Consider the following 22,184-nt stretch of genomic DNA (forward strand, 5'->3'; position numbering starts at 1 on the left):
GTAGTCAGAGGAAAGAGGCTCAAAGGGAGGCCAGGACTGGAAAAGGGCTTTAGTAGGACTGAGTGTGGAGGTGAGGGGTGGACCTTTACTGGCGGCGGCAGAGGTGGCATTTCCTGTGAAACAGTTGGTTAACTAGGCCGCAGCAGCCATGGCAGTTGACTTTGGGGACCATGCCAGTGGGTTCCGTCATGCTGAGGTGGTCAGGTTCATCAACAATGAAGTCCTCATGAACGGCGGTGGCCCAGATTTCTACATGGCCTTCAGCTCACGGCCCTGGAACGAGGTAGAAGACCGGCTTCGAAGTGTCCTGGCCGACCCGCAGGTGCCGCGCACCTACCAGAGAGCCTGTGCCTGGAGCGCGCTGGCCTTGAGCGTGCGCGTGGGCGCAAGGCAGCGGGAGCAGCAGGGGCGCCGGATCCGGAGGTTGCAGGAACAGATAGAAGAGCGAGAGACCGCCGCCTGGGCCTTGGCCTCCGAGCTACAGCGGATGCGTGAGGCTCGAGAGGAGGTGGCCACACAGTTGCGCTTCACACGCATCACCCTGCAACAGGCACTCATGGACTGTGATGTGCTTCGCGGGCGGCTGCTCCAGGTGGAGAGGTCAGCCCAGTTCATCCCATTGGCCCATGAAATAGTAACTGGACCTCAAGCCGAGCAGCTTGGTGCTATGGCATGGCCCCTGAATGCAGAGCCACAGAGAGATATGGTTGCCATGGGATTGCCTGGTAGGCGATATTTTGAGGCCCAAGTACCAGCCCCAGCTGTTCTTTACATGCCAGGACCCCCAAGTCCCTGGGCTCAGACCATACAACCCCCTCTACCAGTGCCGGTGCCATACCCAATCCCATTCCATGCACCACTCCCAGTTGGGGTCCCTTTCTTGCCACCTCTGCCATCAGCAGTAGCCATGGATGCAGAAGCTACAGTAGTCCCACTTCAGATGCCTCCTCTGGGGATCTACCCACCTGTTCCGTGTGCTACAGTGGGTTTCCAGGAGGAAGTGGCCCCGCTGTGGAACCAAAGAAGTTACAGCCAGGAGGGAGGTCCTCCGATCCTCCAGAGTACAGTCCCCCTGGGGGACATCGGAAACCTTAGCCAGGAAGGTCTAGAGAGGCCTCAGGGGACGGTTCCCCTTGGGGATAGCTGGACCCACAGCCATGAAGGAGATCCACAGAGGCACCAGGGGGAGGTACCACTCAGAGATAGCTGGACCCAGAGTCAGGAAGAAGGTCAAGAGAATCCCCAGTGGGTCGTCCCCCTTGAGGATAGCTGGAGCGTCCACCAAGAAGAAGGTTCAGAGAGATCCCAGGAGATGGTTACCCTTGGTCCCACCCTGGAAGAAGATCAGGAGAGTCCCCAGGAGATGGTACACCTAGGGGCCAGTGGGAGCCACAGGCAGGAAGAAAGTCCAAAAAGACCCCAAGGTATGGCCCCCCTTGATGCCAGCAGGAGCAACAGCCAAGAAAAAGATCCAGAGAGGGCCCAGGAAATGGTACTCCTGGGGACCTGTGGGGGCCCCAGGCAGAAAGAAAGTCGAAAAAGACCCCAAAGGGTGGCCCCCCTCGATGCCAACAGGAGAAACAGCCAGGGAGAAGATCTAGAGGGGCCCAAGGAAATGGTACCCCTGGTGGCCAGTGGGAGCCCCAGCAAAGGAGGTCCAGAAACACCCCAAGGCATGGCCCCTTTAGGGGACAACAGTAGCCAAAGCCAGGAGGAAGATCTGGAGAGGCCCCAGGGGACAGGTCCCCTGGGGGACAGCAGAAGTGAGAGCCAAGTAAAAGGTCAAAAGAGGCCCCAGGTGATGCCCCTCCTGGAGTTTGGCAGGAGCCACAGCCAGGAAGAAGGTCTACAGAAGCCCCAGAGGATGCTCTCCCTGGCATTTGGCAGGAGCCACAGCCAAGAAGGTCCAAAGAGGACCCAGGCGACCCCCATGTGGGACAGCAGGAGCCAAAGTATGAGGGAAAATCCAAAGAAAAAGCAGCCTCAGGGGCAGAAGGCCAAGCAACCAAAAGGAAAAAAAACATTGGATTCCCAGCACCAGAAGCCTGCCTCAGGATGCAGTCCAGTGAATTGGGACTGCCCATGGTGTAAAGCCATGAATTTTCCATGGCGCAAGGCCTGCTATAAATGCAAGAAAGTCTGTGAGGCAGGTGGGAGTAGAGGCCCGGACCCAGGACAGACTCACTGATTTCAAGCAGGTAAGAAGGAAAACACTCCAAGGAAAAACCAATTTCCCAAGACCCTTTTCTGATCAAAAAGTAACTTATTACTTCACAGGAAATTTGAAAACCAAAACTATTGTAGATAAAATTAACTAAAACAATCTATTATTCCATTACTGAAACTAACAACTTTTTATCATACGTAAATATACTCTTCTTTGTTCCTTTATTAACCTCCTTTTCCTGAAAATGCCATGTCTTTGGCTGGGAATAGCCATATGTTTTTCATGTTATAACTATATTGAATTTTAGGAGCACTACTCTTCCTTCAAAATGCTATTGTTTCTTTAGTAAACTACGATGTTCATGTTTGCTTCTTGTTTTTGTTTCAAGTTTATAGGTGAGGGCCGGTTTTTGTATCTCTGAGCCCCACAGAACTTGCTGTTTGTTTGTTCCTGAAGAAGCTGAACTCGTCCCATTAGAAGATCTCCCAAGAGTCCAAAGAAATCACACCTTGATTCCAGCTGACCCACACCTCATGGAGACCACCCCCCCACTGGCTGGAGCTGAGAAGAGTGAGAGGAAGTAGGGGAAGAGGAGATGGTATTCATCAGTGGGGAAAGGAGAGCAAAACAATTTTGTTAGATAAAAAATAAATAAAAAAAATCAAAAAACAAACAAAAAACAATTTTGTTAGGATATAGTTTCTCCATTGGGACAAGGGATTAATTTGGGAGAGCTGGAGAGGTGTTACAGTATTAAATTCTATAGATGATAACAAATTTGATGGGTTACATTTAATTCATTAAACAAATAGTTATTGCCTAGTAGGTGTTAGGAGCTAGCCTTATATGTTAATATTTGGTGCAGACATTATAACTTGATTTGGTGAGTTTGGTTAGATAACAGGGGAAAGCTTAATTTGGGATACATATTATATTAGGAGGACATTTTTGCCTGGCATATAGCATGATTTTCTGGTAAGCCCAATTGAAATAACATCTAGATATTTTTGCAATTCTAAGAGTAACAACAGGGACTTTCATTAAAGGACTTGTGTCACTGAATTGCTCATCTCACTGTTCCCAAGTGGGACAAATGAGCAGTCGCAGAGATCAGGAAAGTGGCTTCATGAAAGTGCGGGCAGGACTTTTTCGGATACTCTAAGGATTTCCTCCTTTGAGAGGGACAGCTATCTTCCTGGTTGCCTAAAATACCGCTGGGTGACTTAAAGAAAGATCATGCTTGAGGGAGTGTTGGCTGTATACCTGAACCCTTAGCTTCGGGTCACTACCATCCCAAGCTACTTTCCAGGCAAGAGTGGAAGCAGACATGCTATGGGTAGTATTTCCCTTGGGAAGACTAATAAGATAAAGAAAAAAGAACCAGACTTCTCTTCCACTTGGTGTGTTCTCTGCAGGCTCTCCACTCCCCCCAAGGCAGGTGGAGTCCAGGGGGTGGAAAGTTAGATGGTCTCCAGCCTGAACGAAAGTTGTTCCCGAGTTCCCCCGTGAAATCCCAGCTCACCAAGCTCAGCATCTGTCACAGGTTCCTGATTCTAATGATAAAGGGTGTGCACTTGCCTGCTGTGTCTTCTGTGAGGTGTGCACCTCGGGGCAGGTTTGCTCCGAGGCGGAGGTTTAAACCCACACCTTCCCACCGTCTCTCTCTCTCTCTCTTTTTTTTTTTTTTTAAAGATTTTTTTATTTATTTAAATACACAGAGAGGAGAGAGAGAGAGAGGCAGAGACACAGGCAGAGGGAGAAGCAGGCTCCATGCAGGGAGCCCCACTCGGGACTCGATCCCGGGTCTCCAGGGTCACACCCTGGGCCGAAGGTGGCGCTAAACCGCTCAGCCCCCCCCGCCCCCCCGGGGCTGCCCATCCTTCCCAGCATCCCGCCGAAGTGAAGGAAAGTTCTCTCATTCACTATTCGAGGGCCTCTCCTCTTCCAGCGAGCTCCCCAAGAAGGGCAGGGGGAGGAGCTTCTATGGAATCTTCAGCCCATTGTGATTGTCCCTGCGCCCCTCAATGTCCACGCGGTCCCTGCTGCTCCTGGGCCCAAGGGGCAGGAGAGGTGGGGGGGCAGGGGGCTTCTGTCTAGGCTGGGAGCCCGACCGCCCGGTGTCCAGCCCCCCTCTGTGCACCAAGAAGCCATTTCCCAGAGGCCCTGTCTCCCAGAGGTCCAGTGAGCAGGAATGTCCCTCCGGCATTTCTGCCCCACAATGCACACTCCCCTCCTTCCTATGCAGAACCCCATCACGGGGCTCAGGATTCTGGAAAACAGCCAGGTTTATTATTTATTTTATTTTTTTAAAATAGCAACTGTTTTTCCTTCCTGTGGGCAGTTGCTATGTATTTTTTTTAAAGATTTTATTTATTTATTCATGAGAGAGAGAGAGAGGCAGAGACATAGGCAGGGGGAAGAGCAGGCTTCCCTGTGGGAAGCAGGATGCAGGACTCGATCCTGGACCCCAGGATCACGCCCTGGGCCGAAGGGAGGCACTCAACCGCTGAGCCACCCAGGTGTACCACAACAACCAGATTTTTAAAAATATTTTATTTATTTATTAATGACAGACACAGAGAAAGAGGCAGAGACATGGGCAGAGGGAGAGGCAGAGGGCAGCCCGGGGGGCTCAGCGGTTTAGCGCCGCCTTCAGTCCAAGGTGTGATCCATGGCCTGGGATCGAGTCCCACATCGGGCTCCCTGCATGGAGCCTGCTTCTCCCTCTGCTTGTGTCTCTGCCTCTGTCTCTCGCTCTCTGTCTCTAAAAAAAAAAAAAAAAATCTTTAAAACCCTAAAAAAAAAAAAAAAAAAAAAAAAAAGAAAGAAAAGAAAAAGAGGGAGAGGCAGAGTGGGACTCGATCTCGAGACCCCAGGATCATGCTCTGGACCGAAGGGAGGCACTCAACCCTGAGCCACCCAGGCAACAGCCAGGTTTAGATGGTCTGCTAATAAGACAAATGTTCCCCTAGGCAACAAGGGGTGGAGCCTGGCTGCCTGCTGTATGGGACAAGGGATGGGGCAGGGAACAGACCCTGCCTCGCCAGCTTCCTCCCTCAGGCCTGGTAACCGGGAGGCCTTGCTTACCAGAGAGGAGCTCTGGGGAGGAAGAGGACCATCCGGGACATCAACCTAAAGCTAGGTTTTCTGGGCTAGGGGCTGGTTTTGTGATACTCTCATGTGTGCCGATAGCTCCCTGGAATTTTGGGAAGATGATGCAAAGATGGGACTCAGGAATTTTCCAGCATAATCCACTTTGATGTACTAGTGGGTCACTCTAGATCTCACTATGGTTGCTTTATTTATGGTTTCGAATGAACTCTGCTGTTTGTTGGCATGCCTTTAGGTCTGCATGAAAGCAGACTCACCCTGTGCATAGCTTTTTATATAGTTTAATATTATTACAGTCTTTCTGGGTTGACTTTTTCTAAAAACAACCTGGATCATTAAGGTGGTCAAATCACTACTTTTTTCTGGGCTGGGTACACACAAAAAATGGTAGCGGTTTTTGAGGCAAGAACTTGGGCTTTGGGGTTAGAAAGAGACCTGAGTTCAGATACTTGCTGTGCTAGTCACTAGCTGTGTGGGCTTCAACAAGCAACTGAACTTCCCTGAGCCCCCAGCAAGTGGTAGTTCCTTTCCCTACCCTCAGTTCTGCTCTGGGTGCTGTGGTAATGAGAATAAGGGATTATTAATGATGGCAAGAGCTACCACTGAATGTTTACTATGTGCCAGGCACTCTAAGCACATTGCCCCTTTTGGTGACTGTAAGGCATGAATATAGGTATATTAATATACGTTAATGTATATTAATAGGTTTTTTAAAAGATTCTATTCATTTATTCATGAGAGACACACACAGAGAGAAGCAGGGACACAGACAGAGGTAGAAGCAGGCTCCTAAGCGGGGAGCTGGATGTGGGACTGGATCCTGGATCCTGGATCCCAGGATCACAACCTGAGCTGAAGGCAGAGGCTCAACTGCTGAGCCATCCAGGTGCCCCTATATTAATAGTTATTCAAAGTGAGTATTATTACCCCCATTTTGGTAATGCAATACCCAAATTTGGGAATTGGTGAAGCCTTACTTCAAAATGAAATTGTACGGATGCCTGGGTGGCTCAGTGGTTTGAGCATCTGGCTTTGGCCCAGGGCATGATCCTGGAGTCCCAGGATCGAGTCCCACATCGGGCTCCCTGCATGGAGCCTGCTTCTCCCTCTGCCTATGTCTCTGCCTCTCTCTGTGTCTCTCATGAATAAATAAATAAAATCTTTAAAAAAAACCAAAATGAAATTGTACAGGTTCTAATGTCTGTTCTCTTTCTGTTATATTACTGCACCTTAACCTTTAACCCCTACTGAGTGATACATTTGCATGTTAGCATAGATCATCAATGCCTAGAACCCAGTGACGTGATTGTAATGGAGAGACTTGGAAGTGCAGTGACAGCCCGGTGGTCATGGTGATGCTGCTCTTTTAGAATTTCTCAAGCTTTGTGACATATGACCACCTTGGCTGCCAGTGAGTAGAACCACTTATTATCTCCAGACTGCAAAACAAAGAGGGGTGCTGGCGGTAATTGAGGCAGTGGAAGCGATTTGTATTTGATTCAGCAGACTGGCCTTATGAAAAGTTTATATATAGCTGAGTTCAATACTGTTAAGATAGAGCCCATCTTGACTGCTTATCTGAAGTCTGAATTACTCAGTTTTTGTTTTAAGTGCATAAGGTGCCAGCTGTAACAGCCTAATATATATGCATGCGTACTTTTCAGCAAGGAAGTAGGGCGAAAGGAGACTTCAAAAGCTTCAGATTTTGTTGCAAAATGGGGAATAGAATTGATGTTTTCTAAATCATGGTACTACATCTATGACAGAGTGGCAAAGAAATACATAATTTCCTTATCGTATGCTTTGTAAAGTCTCAACACCAAATAGTAGCAGATCCTTATTATGTGGTGCAAGCACTGTGCATAGTACCTGTGAGTGTTCTTCTCACTTCTAGCACATGATAGAGTGAGTGCATACACTGGAACTAAGCCTCACATAAACTTAAGGATCCTGGCCTATGACCTTATGAGGTTGCTGTTGAACAGATTTTTCTCATTGACGGTGTTTGTTTTTTGGCACTTAAGACAAGTGTTCAAGACCACAATGAAATAGGTATAGGAAGTGCTGCCACATGGGGTATCTGTACCCCCCCGAGGGACCTGGTACAGCTCCTTGAGTACAACTTCCTATTCGGCTCACGCTGAAAGCACTCTATTCAGTGAGCACAAGAATCCCTGCAGTAGGTCAGATCCTGGCCTATCTAGCTCAGCTTCTCTGGGGCATAAAACAGTTGTAAAAAGGATCATATTCTCCCTGGTGTTAATTTTATGAGGGAAGAAATGCCAGTAGGAATCCCTAGCTTCTCTTTGTTACTTTATAGATCAGGCAAAGAGCACACGTCTAGAGAAGGTTCAGATGTGCCAGGCACTGTGTTTGACAACCTGGAAGTCATTAGCATTGCCCTCCATAATTTCCTGTTCTGTTAGAAAAAATAAGACAAATATACACCAAGCAACAGTTATTACCTTTTCATCAATTATTCGACCATATTTTCTGGCCTGCAGATGTCAGTTTTCAAAAGATTCTGTGTATCAAACAGCATTATTTAATATATGACTATTTTCTCATTTAAAATTACAAAAGCATCTCTAAGGTTCCCTCACAAAAACTTGATATAATTCCAACTGAAAGCAGTCATTTGTCACTTCAGTTTAGGATTTTTGTGGGGATTCAGTGAATAGTATTACCACTATTATTATTATTACATGCAGCCTAATTACAGGCGAATGAACCATTCTACTAGGCTCTTTGTAATACGGACAACACCTCAGAATCCATCATTACTGTCTTCTCAAACTTCAGTGAACTTCGGGAGCGCAAATTAGGAACAATTTTTGTAGGAAGTTGGTAGTTTTAATGCATGTTAAATACCAGTAAGTGTTAAAGGATTAAAAAAATACAAGTTCAGTATGTACCATATGGGGTTGCAAAACTTCCGTGGTAGCCAAATGGTTTCAAATTGTGCCCCAAGTCAACAGAAAAAGTTACTGAGAAAGTTAACTTTGTTTTATTTTGAAATAATATGCAGTATTACAGCTTCACTTGTGACATTCTCTAACTCTTTTCTTTTTATGTTTATATCTACTATTTTAGGTTTGATTCTTCATTCTACACTACCTTACAAAAATAATTGTGCACAAGGCAGAAGCCTGTGATTACTTTTGCGGTAGGCAGCATTTAACCTTACCTCAGTGTTTATAAAATGATGACAAAGAGCTCTCTGCGGGTTTCGTCTGTAAGTAAAAGTTTTAGGATATTTAACCTCATTTATTTTTTTGCTTGATATATTTTTACTTTGATAATTTTGTGACCATATTGGTTTCAGGCAAGAAAAGGATTGAGCAAGTATTGAAAATTTCATACCTTTATCGCTACAATTCCTGATATTGTCTAGACAGTGTTTGAAACTTCAGAACGTATATGACCTGCCTTGTAAAAGACTCATACTACTGAACTCCCCACTGATCCATGTTTCTAGCATTTTTTCATGAAATATTTATTACTGAGAAGGAAAAGAAAAACGATGCCAATGCCACATCTGTAACTACAAAATGCATTCAGAAATCCACCATTAGCTGTTTTGTTTCCTGGGTTATAATATTTCCTATGTATCTACAAAACTGCTCAGGGAAACATATTTATATAGTCCATTTCATGCTGTTGCTTTGCCAAATTTTGGTGTTCTTGGTGTATAGATCAAAGTGGCCATCCATGTTTCAAAACATCAGAGGTTTCTTAAAACAATGTTCAGGCAAAAACAAAAAAACAAAACAAAACAAAACAAAACAAAACAAAACAAAACAAAATACCCTGTAGACAAAATAACTGACTCTTGGACTTTAATCTTTTAGTTTAAGCTCTTTATTTTTGAACTTCCAAGAAAGAGAACAGGTTTTAGAAAGAAAGATGGAGCCTCTTTTACAATGAAATGATATTTTCTTGCATGGCTATCATACCCTGAGTGCTCCTACCCAGGATGATGGAGGCAGAAAGAAGGTTCAGTCATGATTTCTGAGTTGATGAAATCAGAAGGGTGACGTGTTGTCAGGTGCCAAGGTGTGGGATGTGAAGAGTTGTTTCTATAAACCAAAATGAGGCGGACCACAGGATAGACGTTGATAAACAATGAATATGAAAGAAGGCAGTGTCAGAAATTATATACTCCTTGAAGTAAATAAGAAGCCACATTCTCTGCAGAGGGTTCCTTGATGAAGGGAAAGAGGACAGGGGGAACAAAGAATCTGACTAGGTCAGGTACTGTGTTAAGATCTGGATGTGTCAAGAGGATTACATCGTAGGTTCCAGTCACATCACATATGTTAATCCATTTTATCTTCATGGAGAAAGATAAGTAAAAACTGGCCAAGAGTGGCCTTCATTTGGTTGAGTAAAAGGAGAAAGAGAAAAATTGGGCAGTAAGACCTCATATGTGCATCCAGGCCTGCCCAGCACAGAAGATGCCCAGGCCACTCGCTGTCCTATTACTCTTGTCTTTTTTAAAGTTTTAATTTTCATTCTAGTATAGTTAACATACAGTGCTATGTTAGTTTCAGGTGTACAATATTGTGATTCAGTGTTGTTTTACTTTAGATGGATAAGCTGATGATCCAGATTCCGGACCTGTGAGCCGGAGTGAATAGACCTTGACTCTGTAGGAGCTTCTAAGAAGTACTAATCAATGAGGCCCAGGCTAAAATGGTAAATCTGATCTCACAAGGCATATAAATAGAGACATGCTATACGGGTATGAGAACAGCTGACACTTGAGAACTGTAAGAATATTCTAGAAGTCAAAATTACAGTTGCTAGACAGGAGACTGAAGCCCAGCCAATTCAGTGCAGTGAACTCAGAATTAAGGTTGGAAGTCAGAAGAGGCTATTGGTGAAACGCACAGGCTCAGAAGTCAGCAGCCTGTATTCAACTCCTGGGCGGCACACTGACCAGTTGTGCCACATTGAGCAGGCTACCTAGACTCTCTGGGTTTTGGCTTCCGCATTGGCAAAATGGAGGCAATAATTAATAATAATAATGATGAAAATAACAAATTTGCTTCATAGGATTGTTGATACAAATCAACGAGATAATACATGCATAATGCTTAGCAGGAATGCCTGGAATAAAATATGTGGTTAGCAAATCTTAGCTATTATTCCAGAACAAACTCTCAGAAACAGGCGAGAGTTTCAGCCCGAATGAGGAAGCACCTTCTAAGTCATGAAGGAGGTAAAACTAGGACAAGTACAAGGAACCATACAGAGCAGACAGAAAGATCAAGAACTTGCTATCTTGAGTATGTGGTGCAGATTTAGAGTTAGATGCTAAGCTGAGTTAGATGCCCCTCTACCGTTCCCCCAGAACCCCATCCTTTCCTCTGTCACAGCTCTTCTCTCTAACCTGAATATCTGCTACACTGTCTGTATTACAATAGATGCCCATGATGTTGGCTTAAAGACTAAACATATTTAAAATAGCCTTAAACACGCACAACCTTCTCGCTGACAAAATAAAAGGGCATTAGAAAAATTAGCCTCATAGATCAACCTGTATGTTATCAAAAGGAGGTGCTCTTTTCAAGACATTTTTTTCTTTTTCTCATTTTTGTAAAGGAAGTGAATTTTAGTAAGTGCCGAGAGAATGTGTAAACTCACCACAGGTGTCAAATCATAACACTGTCACAGGAGAATTCACACCTATAGATGAGCTAGTTGAAGAACAAAGTTAGTTTTGAAAGGTTAGGGAAAAAGATTTTGAAATGTCAGATCCACTCTATAAAACTGACCACCCTTGGCATCATCCTTTTAATCTACCTGAGTTGGAGAAAAGCCCAGGGCACTTGAAATGAAGACAATTAGCACCTCAGACAGGGCATCCACATGCAAAATTCTGTCACCTCTCAGAGACCTCAGGAGGTGACAAGTCTAGATAAGAAGACACTTTCAACCTGGGCTGACAGTTTGTCAATGCTTTTATATTTGACTTAAATGGCATCTATATTTTAAAAGGTTGTAGTTTGCTTTAAACTGTGAAGCTCTCTTCCTCTACCTCATGATTTTTATTTTTTAGGTCGTTTAAAAAACAACAAGAACAAAAATCTTTCCTCTGTTGGGTGAGATCTGAGGAAACAGCTCTTGCTTCTTGCACACAAATGAGCTCAGTCCATTTCCCCTCTGTTTCTCTGGAAAGTACTCTTGGCTTTTGTTTAAAGCACAGTATGTTAAAGCTGGAAGTGGCCTTATGGGTCACCTGGTTCAAGTCCACTTGGCAAATGGAGAAAGTAAGACTCAGAAAGAGAAAGTGATTTCATGGTAAGACATGGAGTATAATTTGACTCTCATAATTGCTGGATTAATCCTTTCCAATTTATTTGCCATTCCAAAGGTGGGCCAGAGGCATGTACAACTCTGTGTGTGCGCGTGTGTGTGTATTTTTCTATTTTCTTTATTTTTTTAAAAAGAGACTCTTTTTTAAAAAAGATTTTATTTATTTATTTATTTATTTATTTATTTATTTATGATAGACATATATATATATATAGAGAGAGGCAGAGACACAGGAGGAGGGAGAAGCAGGCTCCATGCTGGGAGCCCGACGTGGGACTCGATCCTGGGACTCCAGGATTGCGCCCTGGGCCAAAGGCAGGTGCTAAACCACTGAGCCACCCAGGGATCCCCTTCTATTTTCTTTAGAGCACTAATTTCATTCATCCAATCACACAACAAATATATTCAAACATCTAAAATCTGCGGGATGGGGGCACCTGGCTGGCTCAGTCCATGGAGTATGCCATTCTTGATCTTGGGATTGTGAATTTGAGCCCCATGTTGGCTGTAGAGTTAATAAAAAATCAAAAATAAAAACAGATGGAAAAATAAAATGAAAAATAAAATGTGCCATATGGAGGATACAGTGGTGGTGAATAAGGCACACAAAACCCTGCCATCATGGATTCTACATTCTAGCGCAGGAGATAGGCAATAAGGGATTCATCAGATAACTCTGCTTCTAAGTGGATTTTACTTGTATTGGGGGCCCATTCTTCCTAACTCTTTCTCTGTTGGTGCTTCCATTATGTCCACTGTTTTTACCCTTTCCTCTCTTGTGGGTATGGCCAGAGAGAGAAGGGAGAGAGCCATTTCATTTTTTTAAAATTTCTTTTTATTGGAGTTCAATTTGCCAACATATAGCATAACACCCAGTGCTCATCCCATCAAGTGCTCCCCTCAGTGCCTGTCACCCAGTTACCCCAACCCCCCGCCCACCTCCCTTTCCACCACCCCTTGTTCATTTCCCAGATTAAGAGAGCCATTTCAAACCTTGTTTCTCTACCCTTCAAGTTCTGAATTTGCTAAAAAGTCAGGTTCAGTACTGGTGTTGCACTAGGGTGAAGATGTTGGTATTTTTCATCAACACTGCAATAGTGGGCCGGCCTAGATGTCAACTTGCTTGTGAGATGACAATGACGTGCTAGATGTGAGAGTTGGACTACTACCTTATAATTTATCTGTTCTTTTTTTATACGAGTTTAGTTGTGCTGAACCCCCTTGTACCTGGCTGCTTTGACAGGTATGCTATTTTAGCAACACAGAACCAAACAGAACGAAAAGAAGAATGCATGGTACACTTTCGCTGTTAGATCCAGGTTGCTCTGTTCCTAAGTTTGGGAGTAATTTGTTCAGGGTTGTTCAGAGACAAAACAAAACAAAACAAAACAAAACAAAACAAAACAAAACAAAACAAAACAACAACAACAACAAAAAAGACCCCACAAAACCAATCAAAACTTAGGTTTCCTTTTTACCCATGTGACACAATGTTGTCACGTTCACCTTGCAGGTGGGCTGTTGTCCATATGGACTGAATGAGGACCTGGATCCCCTTCCCCATCTTCCCCTTTCATCTCTGAAATTCCACCATTGTGATGAACTTCTCGGGGCTAATCATTTGCCAGCTCAAAATATAGAGAGCTCAGGGCAGACTGACTTCTCAAGACCTTAACGTTGACATATGCGTTCACTTATTAGAATGATTTCTTCCTTGACCCAAAGCATGAAGGGTGAAAGGTGGACTTGGCCATAAACTAGTGAGATAGAAAGATGATGAGACAATCTTGGCTCAATTCCCCAGAGCGACCCCCAAATATCATCTTGAATGCTGTTTTATTTTCTTTGTTTATTCTTGGTGTTGTAAGAGGCTTATGTTTACACTTCATCTACTAAGGTTGATAGATTCTAGGGCTGCGCATGCTTCAATCAAGAAGGAGAGACACAGGGAGCCTGGTGGGCTCAGTCAGTAGAGCATGTGACTCTTGACCTCAGGTCATGAGTTTGAGCCCCACGTCGGGGGTAGAGTTTACTAAAAAAAAAAAGAAAAAAAGGCGAGTCACTACTAGCTGCCATGGAAACCTTAGAGGATTGTTCTCAACCCTAGTGGGTGGCAAACAAATATCTGGCTGTGGTGCAAGGTAGCTCTGTGCACCCGATCCATTAGTAAGGCATGTGAGGATTTAGAAATTGTTCTCCCAGTCTTGAGCTCCCAGCCTCACCATGCCCTCAAGGAACTAGGTGTTGAAGTTGTGGAAGAGATGCAACAGATGCCTGGCTTCAGTTATTTAAATTTCAGTTTTACAAGTATTTTACATAATTGAAAGGAAAAATGTAGAAGACCATCCAGCTTCAAGCATTAAAGTCTTATTCCAGTGAAAAAGGGGAAAGTTTGGGGGAAATATTACTTAACAGCACATTTTAAAATGGAAGCAATGCTTTATTTCAGAGAAGAAAATAAAAATTGAAAGGCTTTAAAAAATTAATGATAGTTTAGCATCAACTGGAGGAAAAACACTCTATTAACGACAGAGGATAAAATTATTGACGCTTGTGATGTGATTTAAAGCAACTTTTATGCCCCAAATGCTGAAAGGTAGGTCCTGTACATCAAAGGGCATAAACAAGTCCACATAAAGACAAAGCACCAATGAAATGATGCTTTCTCTCATCGAAAGCTCATCAAATAAAAAAAAAAAAATGGAACGTCTTCACACATAGACTGATTTTTGTTCCTCAATCAGCACTCTGGGATCTTGGCCAAGAAAGTAGGAAAAATCAGTGTTTACTCAGGATCAAGATTGCTCAAGATGACAAGGAAGGGTAGAAAAGGAGACTTGCCCCATGTTGGTTTTTCACTGACTACTTCTGATTGTGTAGGAGCCTCGGGCTGTGCTCAGGAATGACTGCACACTGATAGTTCTGGTAGTTTCTGTGTTTTGGTCTCAGAGCTTTTGGTTCTTTCATTCTCTGTCAGCATGTTTCTGCCCCACAAGAAGGCCATGTACACCTTGCCTCTATCATCAACCCCTTTGGGAACTTAGTTAAGCTAAGTCATCTCTGGTGGCCCCTGGGAAAACTGTAAGAACGGAAGCATTAGCAAGCATCCCTGTCTGTGTGCCAGAGTCTGCCCTGGTAGTACAATCCATATCTTGCCAGGACATTCTTCCAATTGACCTCCCTTCTCCTTCCGAACCCTGTGTGTGGGGTGGGGTAGGGTAGGGCGGGGAGGGGGATTGAACCTTGTGGCAATAACCAAGCTTCTAAATTGCTGAGCTGGTTTTAATTGAAGTGTGAGAAGGAGGTTTTAAGGCAGAGAGACAACATCCTGTTGTTCGGGTTCGGGTGCTCCTCTCTCTTTTTCTGCACATCTGGCTGAACTGGGAGTCAGGTGGCTGACTCCGGGCCGGGTTGCAGCAGCAGTGGCATCTGCCCTCCACTGTCCCACGCCTCAGCGGCCCAAGAGTCCACCAGGCCATGGACGCGGTAGCCGTGTACCATGGCAAAATCAGCCGGGAGACCGGGGAGAAGCTCCTGCTTGCCACGGGGCTGGATGGCAGCTATTTGCTGAGAGACAGCGAGAGCGTCCCTGGCGTGTACTGCCTGTGTGTGCTGTGAGTATGTCGCGGTGGCCGCAGGCTCCAGGCCCACTGAGGGCACCGGCTGGGGTGCAGGTGGAGGCAGGCAAGGTCGAGGCCTCCTCCACGGCTCATGTGACCCACCAAGGCCTTCCCGGGGTCCAGCTTAGGGGGTCGTGCTTTGAGGCCCCTCATGGGGCTTTCACTCCCAGGGCCTTCACTCTCCAGAAGGGCCTCCCTGGGTCTTTTGTGGCAGCTGCAGAGAATGCCCTTTGGGGTGGGGAAATGCAGCCTAGAATCTACCTTTGCTCTGAGAAAGATCCAGGCTCCCAACTTCCACTTTTGACCTTTAGTCGAGGCCAGCTAGGTGGAGCCTTGGCATGGTGGACTGGCCAAAACTGGGGCCACCAGCTCCTGAGGAAAGGAAAGGCCTCTCTCCAGATCCCTTTAAATGGAATTGGAGGTGTCCTCCCAAAGGAAACCATCAAATTCTGGGAGAGGAAGAAGACTAAGAAACGGAATCCATGACTTCAGGAGTGCAATGCTGGTTAGGTCGGGGTGCCAATCAGGGGATATTTGTAAGTGAAACTGCCTCTCGGCATCTGCTTACTTCGCTTCTTTGAGAGAAGCTGTGTGTGGGGGCAGAGGGTTTCAGAGGTAGGACCCTTCTTGATAAAAAGCTAAGACTGACAGTAGTGGTAAAGGGCATGGAGGGAAAACACCCTTGTTATGATTCAGCTTTGCCGCTTGCCTAGGCATGCCTTAGTCTAACACCCATTTTAAATCAGATGTACCTTCATCTTTGCCTCAAGGGCTCCGAGTCAGGGAGATCTGAGACCTAATCTTGTGCTAGTCTGATGGTAGGCTTGTGACCTTGGCAAGTTAAACTCTCAGTCCTTCAGTTTTCTTGTCCATAAAATGAGCATAATAATACGACCTACCTCATAGGATGGCGAGGATCAAATGCAGGTAAAGAATTTAACACTGGACTTGACACATCATAAATGTCCAGTAAATGTAAGCTATTATCATTATTATTGTATTTTTCTCCAGTCGAGTTCTTTCAGTACTCATGGCACATTTCTAAGGAAGGACCTAGCTTGACCACTTTTTGTCACATGTGAAACACCTGTGCTGTGTAGTCGGTTCTAGTCAGAAACAAAATGAAGGAAAATGCTTGGTAGTAATTTTGATACCTAATGATACACTGCAAGATTGTGAAGTACTTTTTGGGTCTGTGAAGAAAGATCATGCTGAGGCTGTTATTAGATGATTTTCGTTTATTTTGTTTGTTTATTGTTTGTTTTTTTTTTTTTTTAACACAGTCAAGCCAAGTTTGTGGCAACTCTCAGGCCTTGCTAAGTTTATCATATCAAGTTTATCTTTATTTATCATAAAGACTTCAAGAGAACATGTGGAAGCACTTGAGTCTCTTGGGCTCAGATCTCTTTTTTCCTTTTGCAGTACAGTTGTCATACAATGTTATATTAGTTTCAAGTGTACAGCATAGTGATTTGACAGTTCTACACACTACAAAATGCTCACCACGACAAGTGTAGTCACCATTTGTCACCATACAAAGTTATTACAGTATTGTTGACTATATCCCCTAGGTTATACCCTTCATCTTTGTGACTTATTTATTTTATAATCAGAGGTGGGGTGAGGTGGGGCGGCGGGGGACGGATTGAACCTGTGTCAATAACCAAGCTTCTAAATTGCTGAGCTTGTTTTAATTGAAGTGTGAGAAGGTACTAGAAATTTGGACCTCTTAATTCCCTTCACCTGTTTTGCCCATCCCCTCACCATCCCTCTCCCCTCTGGCAACCACCAGTTTGTTCTCTCTCTGTATTTAAGAGTATGTTTGTTTATTTTCTTTTTTAGATTCTGCATGTAAGTGAAATCATAAGATATGATATCATATGGTATTTGTCTTTCTCTGACTGACTTATTTCACTAGTCTCTAGCTTCATCCATGTCATTGCAAATGGCAGGATTTCATTTTTATGGCTGAGTAATATTCCTTTCTATATATTATACCACCTCTTCTTTATCCATTCATCTGTTTTTTTAAATAACTTGTGTTTTTTTGTTTTTGTTTTTAAAGATTTTTATTTATTTATTCATGAGAGACAGAGAGAGAGAGAGGCAGAAACACAGGCAGAGGGAGAAGCAGGCTCCTCGCAGGGAGCCTGATGTGGGACTCGATCCCAGGACTCCAGGATCACATCCTGAGCTGAAGGCAGGCCCTAAACCACTGAGCCACCCAGGGATCCCTCCATTCATCTGTTGATGGACACTTGGATTGCTTCCATATCTTGGCTATTGTAAATAATAGTGCAATAAACATAAGGTGCATGTATTTTTTTGAGTCAGTGTTTTTGTTTTCTTTGTTTCAATGCCCAGTAGTAGAATTACTGGATCATGGTATTTCTATTCCAATTTTTTTAAGGAACCTCCACATTGTTTTTTTTAAAGATTTTATTTATTCATGAGAGACACAGACAAAGAGAGAGACAGAGACACAGGCAGAGGGAGAAGCGGGCTCCATGCAGGGAGCCTGATGTGGGGACTCGATCCCGGGACTCCAGGATCACGCCCTGAGCCAAAGGCAGGCACTAAACCGCTGAGCTACCCAGGGATCCCTCCACACTGTTTTCCATAGTTGTTGCACCAATTTACATTCCTACCAAAAGTGCAAGAGGGTTCCCTTTTCTCCACATCCTTGCTGACACTTGTTATTTACTGTCTTTTTGATACTAGTCTTGGGCTCAGATCTTTATGATTTGCTTACATTATTTTTTTCCCAAGTGGAAACTTGGGAAGGTCAGTGAAAGCCACCTAGTATTCTTTCATTAAAAAGAATGTGGTGGAAGGAGTGGGCAAGTGAAAGGGGCTTCTTTAGAGAGGCTGACAAAGGAGGTAATCAGCCCCTTAGCCTAGAGGCAAAAAAAAAAAAAAAAAAAAAAAAAAAAAGAAGCCTGAACTGGGGAGTAAGATGAGACAGTATGGCAAGATGCACCTAAAGACTCAGTCATGCTGGCCCCTTTGTTGTTTCTCAAACCTGCCAGCTGTGCTCTCCTCCCAGCATCTTTAGACTTTATTACTTTTGCCTCTTGCCTCAGAGACCACTTCCTTGACCACCCTATCTAAATTAAGTACCTTCTCCCTGTGCCTGTTATACTCTATGGCTTTATTTTTCTTCAAGGAGCTCTAAACTGTCTGATATTTGATTGTTTACTTATGTGTTGCTGTGTTTCTCAGCAAAATTGAAACTCAGTGAAGGCAGGGACATCGTCTCCTGTACAAGGAACACAGGCTAGCACATAATAGCCGTGATGAGGCATGTTACCAGGTACATGGTAGGCATTCAATAAATATTTTTGAACTAACCAATGAATTGCCAAGGCAAATACTCTTATTCACTGCAAAGAGCTTTTTAAATTATTTTTTAAAAGATTTTATTTATTTGTTTATTTATTTATTTATTTTAAAGATTTTATTTATTTATTCATGAGAGACACAGAGAGAGAGAGGCAGAGACATCGGCAGAGGGAGAAGCAGCTCCTTGTGGGGAGCCCGATGTGGGGCTCTATCCCAGATTCCAGAATCATACCCTGAGCCAAAGGCAGATGCTCAATGCCAAGCCCCCAGGCATTCCTGCAAAGAGCTTTAGACTGATAATCAGGCCAGGGTGTGGGCTCTGGGGAAGTCATTCAACTTCCCTGGGTCTTGGTCTTCATACCTGTTAAATAAGGATTGTAATGTGTGCCTACCTTCTGCTGAAGATCACTATTGGAAAAATATGCCAAAGAAAAGGACTACCAGGATGCCTGGGTGGCTCAGTGGTTGAGCATCTGCCTTTGGCTCAGGTTGTGATCCTGGGATCGGGGATCGAGCCCCGCATCGGGCTCCCCACAAGGAGCTGCTTCTCCCTCTGCCTATGTCTCTGCCTCTCTGAGTCTCTCATGAATAAACAAATAAAATCTTTAAAAAAAGAAAAGAAAAGGATAACCTTTTGCCTATGTAGGCCAAGACCACATAAGGAATTAACTTAGGCAGAGTGGGGATTTCTCAAACATTTAAGTTTTTACCCAAAGTGAATCTTGCATAAATGCAGTTTTTATGACTCTAAGTTCTCCACCCAAACCTTGTGAAGTAGCAGATGGTAGTAGGCAAACTGGGAGTCTCCTAGCATGTCTTTTGACGGGCACACTGGGGCCTCAAGTCTTAGAGTGTGATTGCCAGACTGTGCTACAGAGGAAAGAGACAAAGATACATTGTCTTTTATGAGAGTTTCTCAATCTTTTTGAGCCACGGGTCCCTTTTGATAAACGTAAATATTTCATGCCCCCATTTTAGTACTACGATGTAGTAACAAAAATCAAATTTTATTTTGAAATAAAATATGTACTCATTTCAAACCAAAATTTGTATGCTTATGATATGCAGTAGAAATGACAATGTGAATGGTGTCATATGCATAAGAACAATAAGATACAGCTAACGAACATGAATTGATTGTAGAGTTCACTCAGAGTAGTTTCTCATTCTATCTTTTATTTTCTCCCATTATCCAAGAAAGTTTGGTTGAGCTTTAGTTTCTGCATTTGTATTATAGAAATAATACATTATGTATTATTTCAAACTTTTATCTGTTTTTATTATTTTTATTTGTTTAAATTCTGTTAGCCAAAATATAGTAAGTACATCATTAGTTTCAGATGTTGAGTTCAATAATTCATCTGTTGCGTATAACAGCCAGTGCTCATCACGTCATGTGTCCTCCTTAATGCCCATCACCCAATTACCCCATGGATGAATGGATAAAGAAGATGTAATACACACACACACACACACACACACACACACACACGCACAATGGAATATTACTCAGCCATCAGAAAGAATGAATACCCACCATTTACATCAAAGTGAATGGAACTGGAGGGAATTATGCTGAGCGAAATAAGTCAATTGGAGAAAGACAATTATCATATAGCTTCACTCAAATGTGGAATATAAGAAACAGCACAGAGGATCATAGGGGAAGGGAGGGAAAACTGAATGGGAAGTCATCAAACTTTATTTTAAACTCTACTTTCAAACTGTGCTTGCTCCTTTCCCTGGTTCTGAGCCCCCAATAACGGCCTTTAGATATGGCTTTTCCCTCTGTTCAGTTTGGGAACATTGGATCTCATAAAGTACTCAAGAAGTTTTTCATTTACAGATTTGTTCACTTTTCTTTAAAGTGAATTTTCCTTTCAGTTATTTTCAATACATAAATGCAGATTTTTGTATAATGAGTCTTTAAAAATAGTTCCTAATACCTATTCTTCTATAGAAAATTTAAAAATGTAAGAATGGAAATGAGAGAAATCATCTACAGTTTTATAACCTAAAGACAATTATTGTTGAAAATTAAGTGAATTTTCTTCCATATTTTAATAAAATAAATTTCTTTCTGGGCACACAAGTGTGTATTGTATTCAACTGCATTTTCCATTTAATATGAAAAAAACGCCATTCATATATAATATTCTTACAAATGATTTTAAGACATCATTTTTTAATGGTTACGTGATAGTTCAGCCAGTGAGTGTACTATATTTTCCTTAACCAATCACCTATTTTTAGACATTTAAATAATTTCATTTTTCTTTGCAGTTACAAATGTCATCATGTTTCTTATTTTAGTCCATAAAGATTTCCTTGTATTTATGATTACTTTCTTATAATGAATTTCAAGATGTGCAATTTCCAGGTTAGAAAACATTGAGAGCTTAGGATTCTTGATATATATATGATCACCAAATATTTTTCCTAATGGTTATGCCAGTTTACTTATATGTTCATCAGTAATGCATGAGACTGTCCATTTCACTATAGCTTCCCAAGAAATGGGTATACTGTACAAAAGTTCTCCTTGAAATTTGGTGTCTCACTCTTCATTTCATATTTCTTTGATTAGTGAGCGAGTGTCTTTTATATGGTTGGTAAGCTGTTGTATTTCCTTGCTCATAAACTGGCTCTTTGTGCATTTTGCCATTTAACCATTTGGATCCTACTATTATTCTTAATACATTATGAATTTTTATATACTAATCCTTCGTCGGTTGCAAGTACCTTTTCTCAGTTTGATGTTTACCATTACTTCTCTCTGATACACAAAAAATTAACATTTTTGGTAGTCAGATCTGTCTCTTATTTCCTTTGTGCATAATTTCCTCCTTTGCTTCCCAGTTTAGAAAGTTCTCCAGAGATGTCATACAACTTCACTTTAGTTTTTGTTTTCAATTTACAGTTTGTTTAGTTTACACTTAACTCTTCAATTCTGTTTGGAATTTCATTTTGATGTAGAGAAAGGATCTATTTGATTTTGATTTGATTTTAGCTAACAATTGTCCCAGTATGATTTACAAATAGAACGCCATTCCTCATTGATTTCCTAGCCTCCTTTACCATATATTAAACTCTAACAATAACAGTTATTCTTTCCCATCTATTTGGCTCAACTGATCTATTTATTCTTGTATTACTAGTATTATAGTATGATAATGTTTAATACATTTAAATACTTTGCTATTCTTTTTTATCCAAAGATTTTATTTTTAAGTAATCTCCACACCCAGCATGAGACTCGAACTCACAACCCTGAGCTCAAGAGTCACACACTCCACTGACTGAGCCAGCCAGGCGCCCCAATTATTTGCAATTCTTACTTATTGGTTCTTTGAGATGAAATATAGAATAATTTTGTCAAATTAAAAAAAATCCCATTGGGACTACATTAAACTCATTAATAAATTAAGAATTGTCATCTTTAAAGAACATAGTTTTCTCATAAAAAAACCGGATATATCTCTCCATTTATTAATTTTAAAAATTTATGTCTATCAATAAAGTTTTATAGTTTTCTTCCTATAGGTTTTGCACAGTTTTTAAGTTAATTTCTAATCATTGTGTGTATGAATGTGTGTGTCGATTTTTTTTGTTTCTATTGTAAA

General features: G+C 42.6%; 2 protein-coding genes across 3 annotated transcripts in view; both read left to right on the forward strand.

Annotated features, from left to right (window-relative positions):
- Positions 1–22,184, forward strand: part of SH2D1A (SH2 domain containing 1A) — a 42,148-nt gene that overhangs the window by 6,521 nt on the left and 13,443 nt on the right. Inside the window, exons 2-6 of one of the 2 annotated variants that reach the window (XM_072744138.1) lie at positions 2,556–2,747; positions 6,550–6,689; positions 8,372–8,513; positions 9,869–9,976; positions 11,343–11,584. In XM_072744138.1, coding sequence (XP_072600239.1) covers positions 11,514–11,584 — 71 coding nt within the window. In that variant the 5' untranslated portion in view covers positions 2,556–2,747; positions 6,550–6,689; positions 8,372–8,513; positions 9,869–9,976; positions 11,343–11,513. Of the gene's footprint in view, positions 1–2,555; positions 2,748–6,549; positions 6,690–8,371; positions 8,514–9,868; positions 9,977–11,342; positions 11,585–14,892; positions 15,214–22,184 lie in introns of those variants that run through there. The other variant, XM_026017922.2, reaches the window with a different exon arrangement.
- On the forward strand, positions 149–2,188 carry TEX13D (TEX13 family member D). The gene has a single exon (XM_026017905.2). It carries the CDS (start codon positions 149–151, stop codon positions 2,186–2,188), a length of 2,040 nt encoding a protein of 679 aa, XP_025873690.2.

Source organism: Vulpes vulpes, chromosome X (assembly GCF_048418805.1).
Source record: "Vulpes vulpes isolate BD-2025 chromosome X, VulVul3, whole genome shotgun sequence".
In the NCBI taxonomy this organism is placed as follows: domain Eukaryota; kingdom Metazoa; phylum Chordata; class Mammalia; order Carnivora; family Canidae; genus Vulpes; species Vulpes vulpes.

What these genes read in the sequence shown, in the direction of transcription:
- TEX13D (XM_026017905.2), top strand. Translation starts at nt 149, where the DNA reads ATGGCAGTTGACTTTGGGGACCATGCCAGTGGGTTCCGTCATGCTGAG.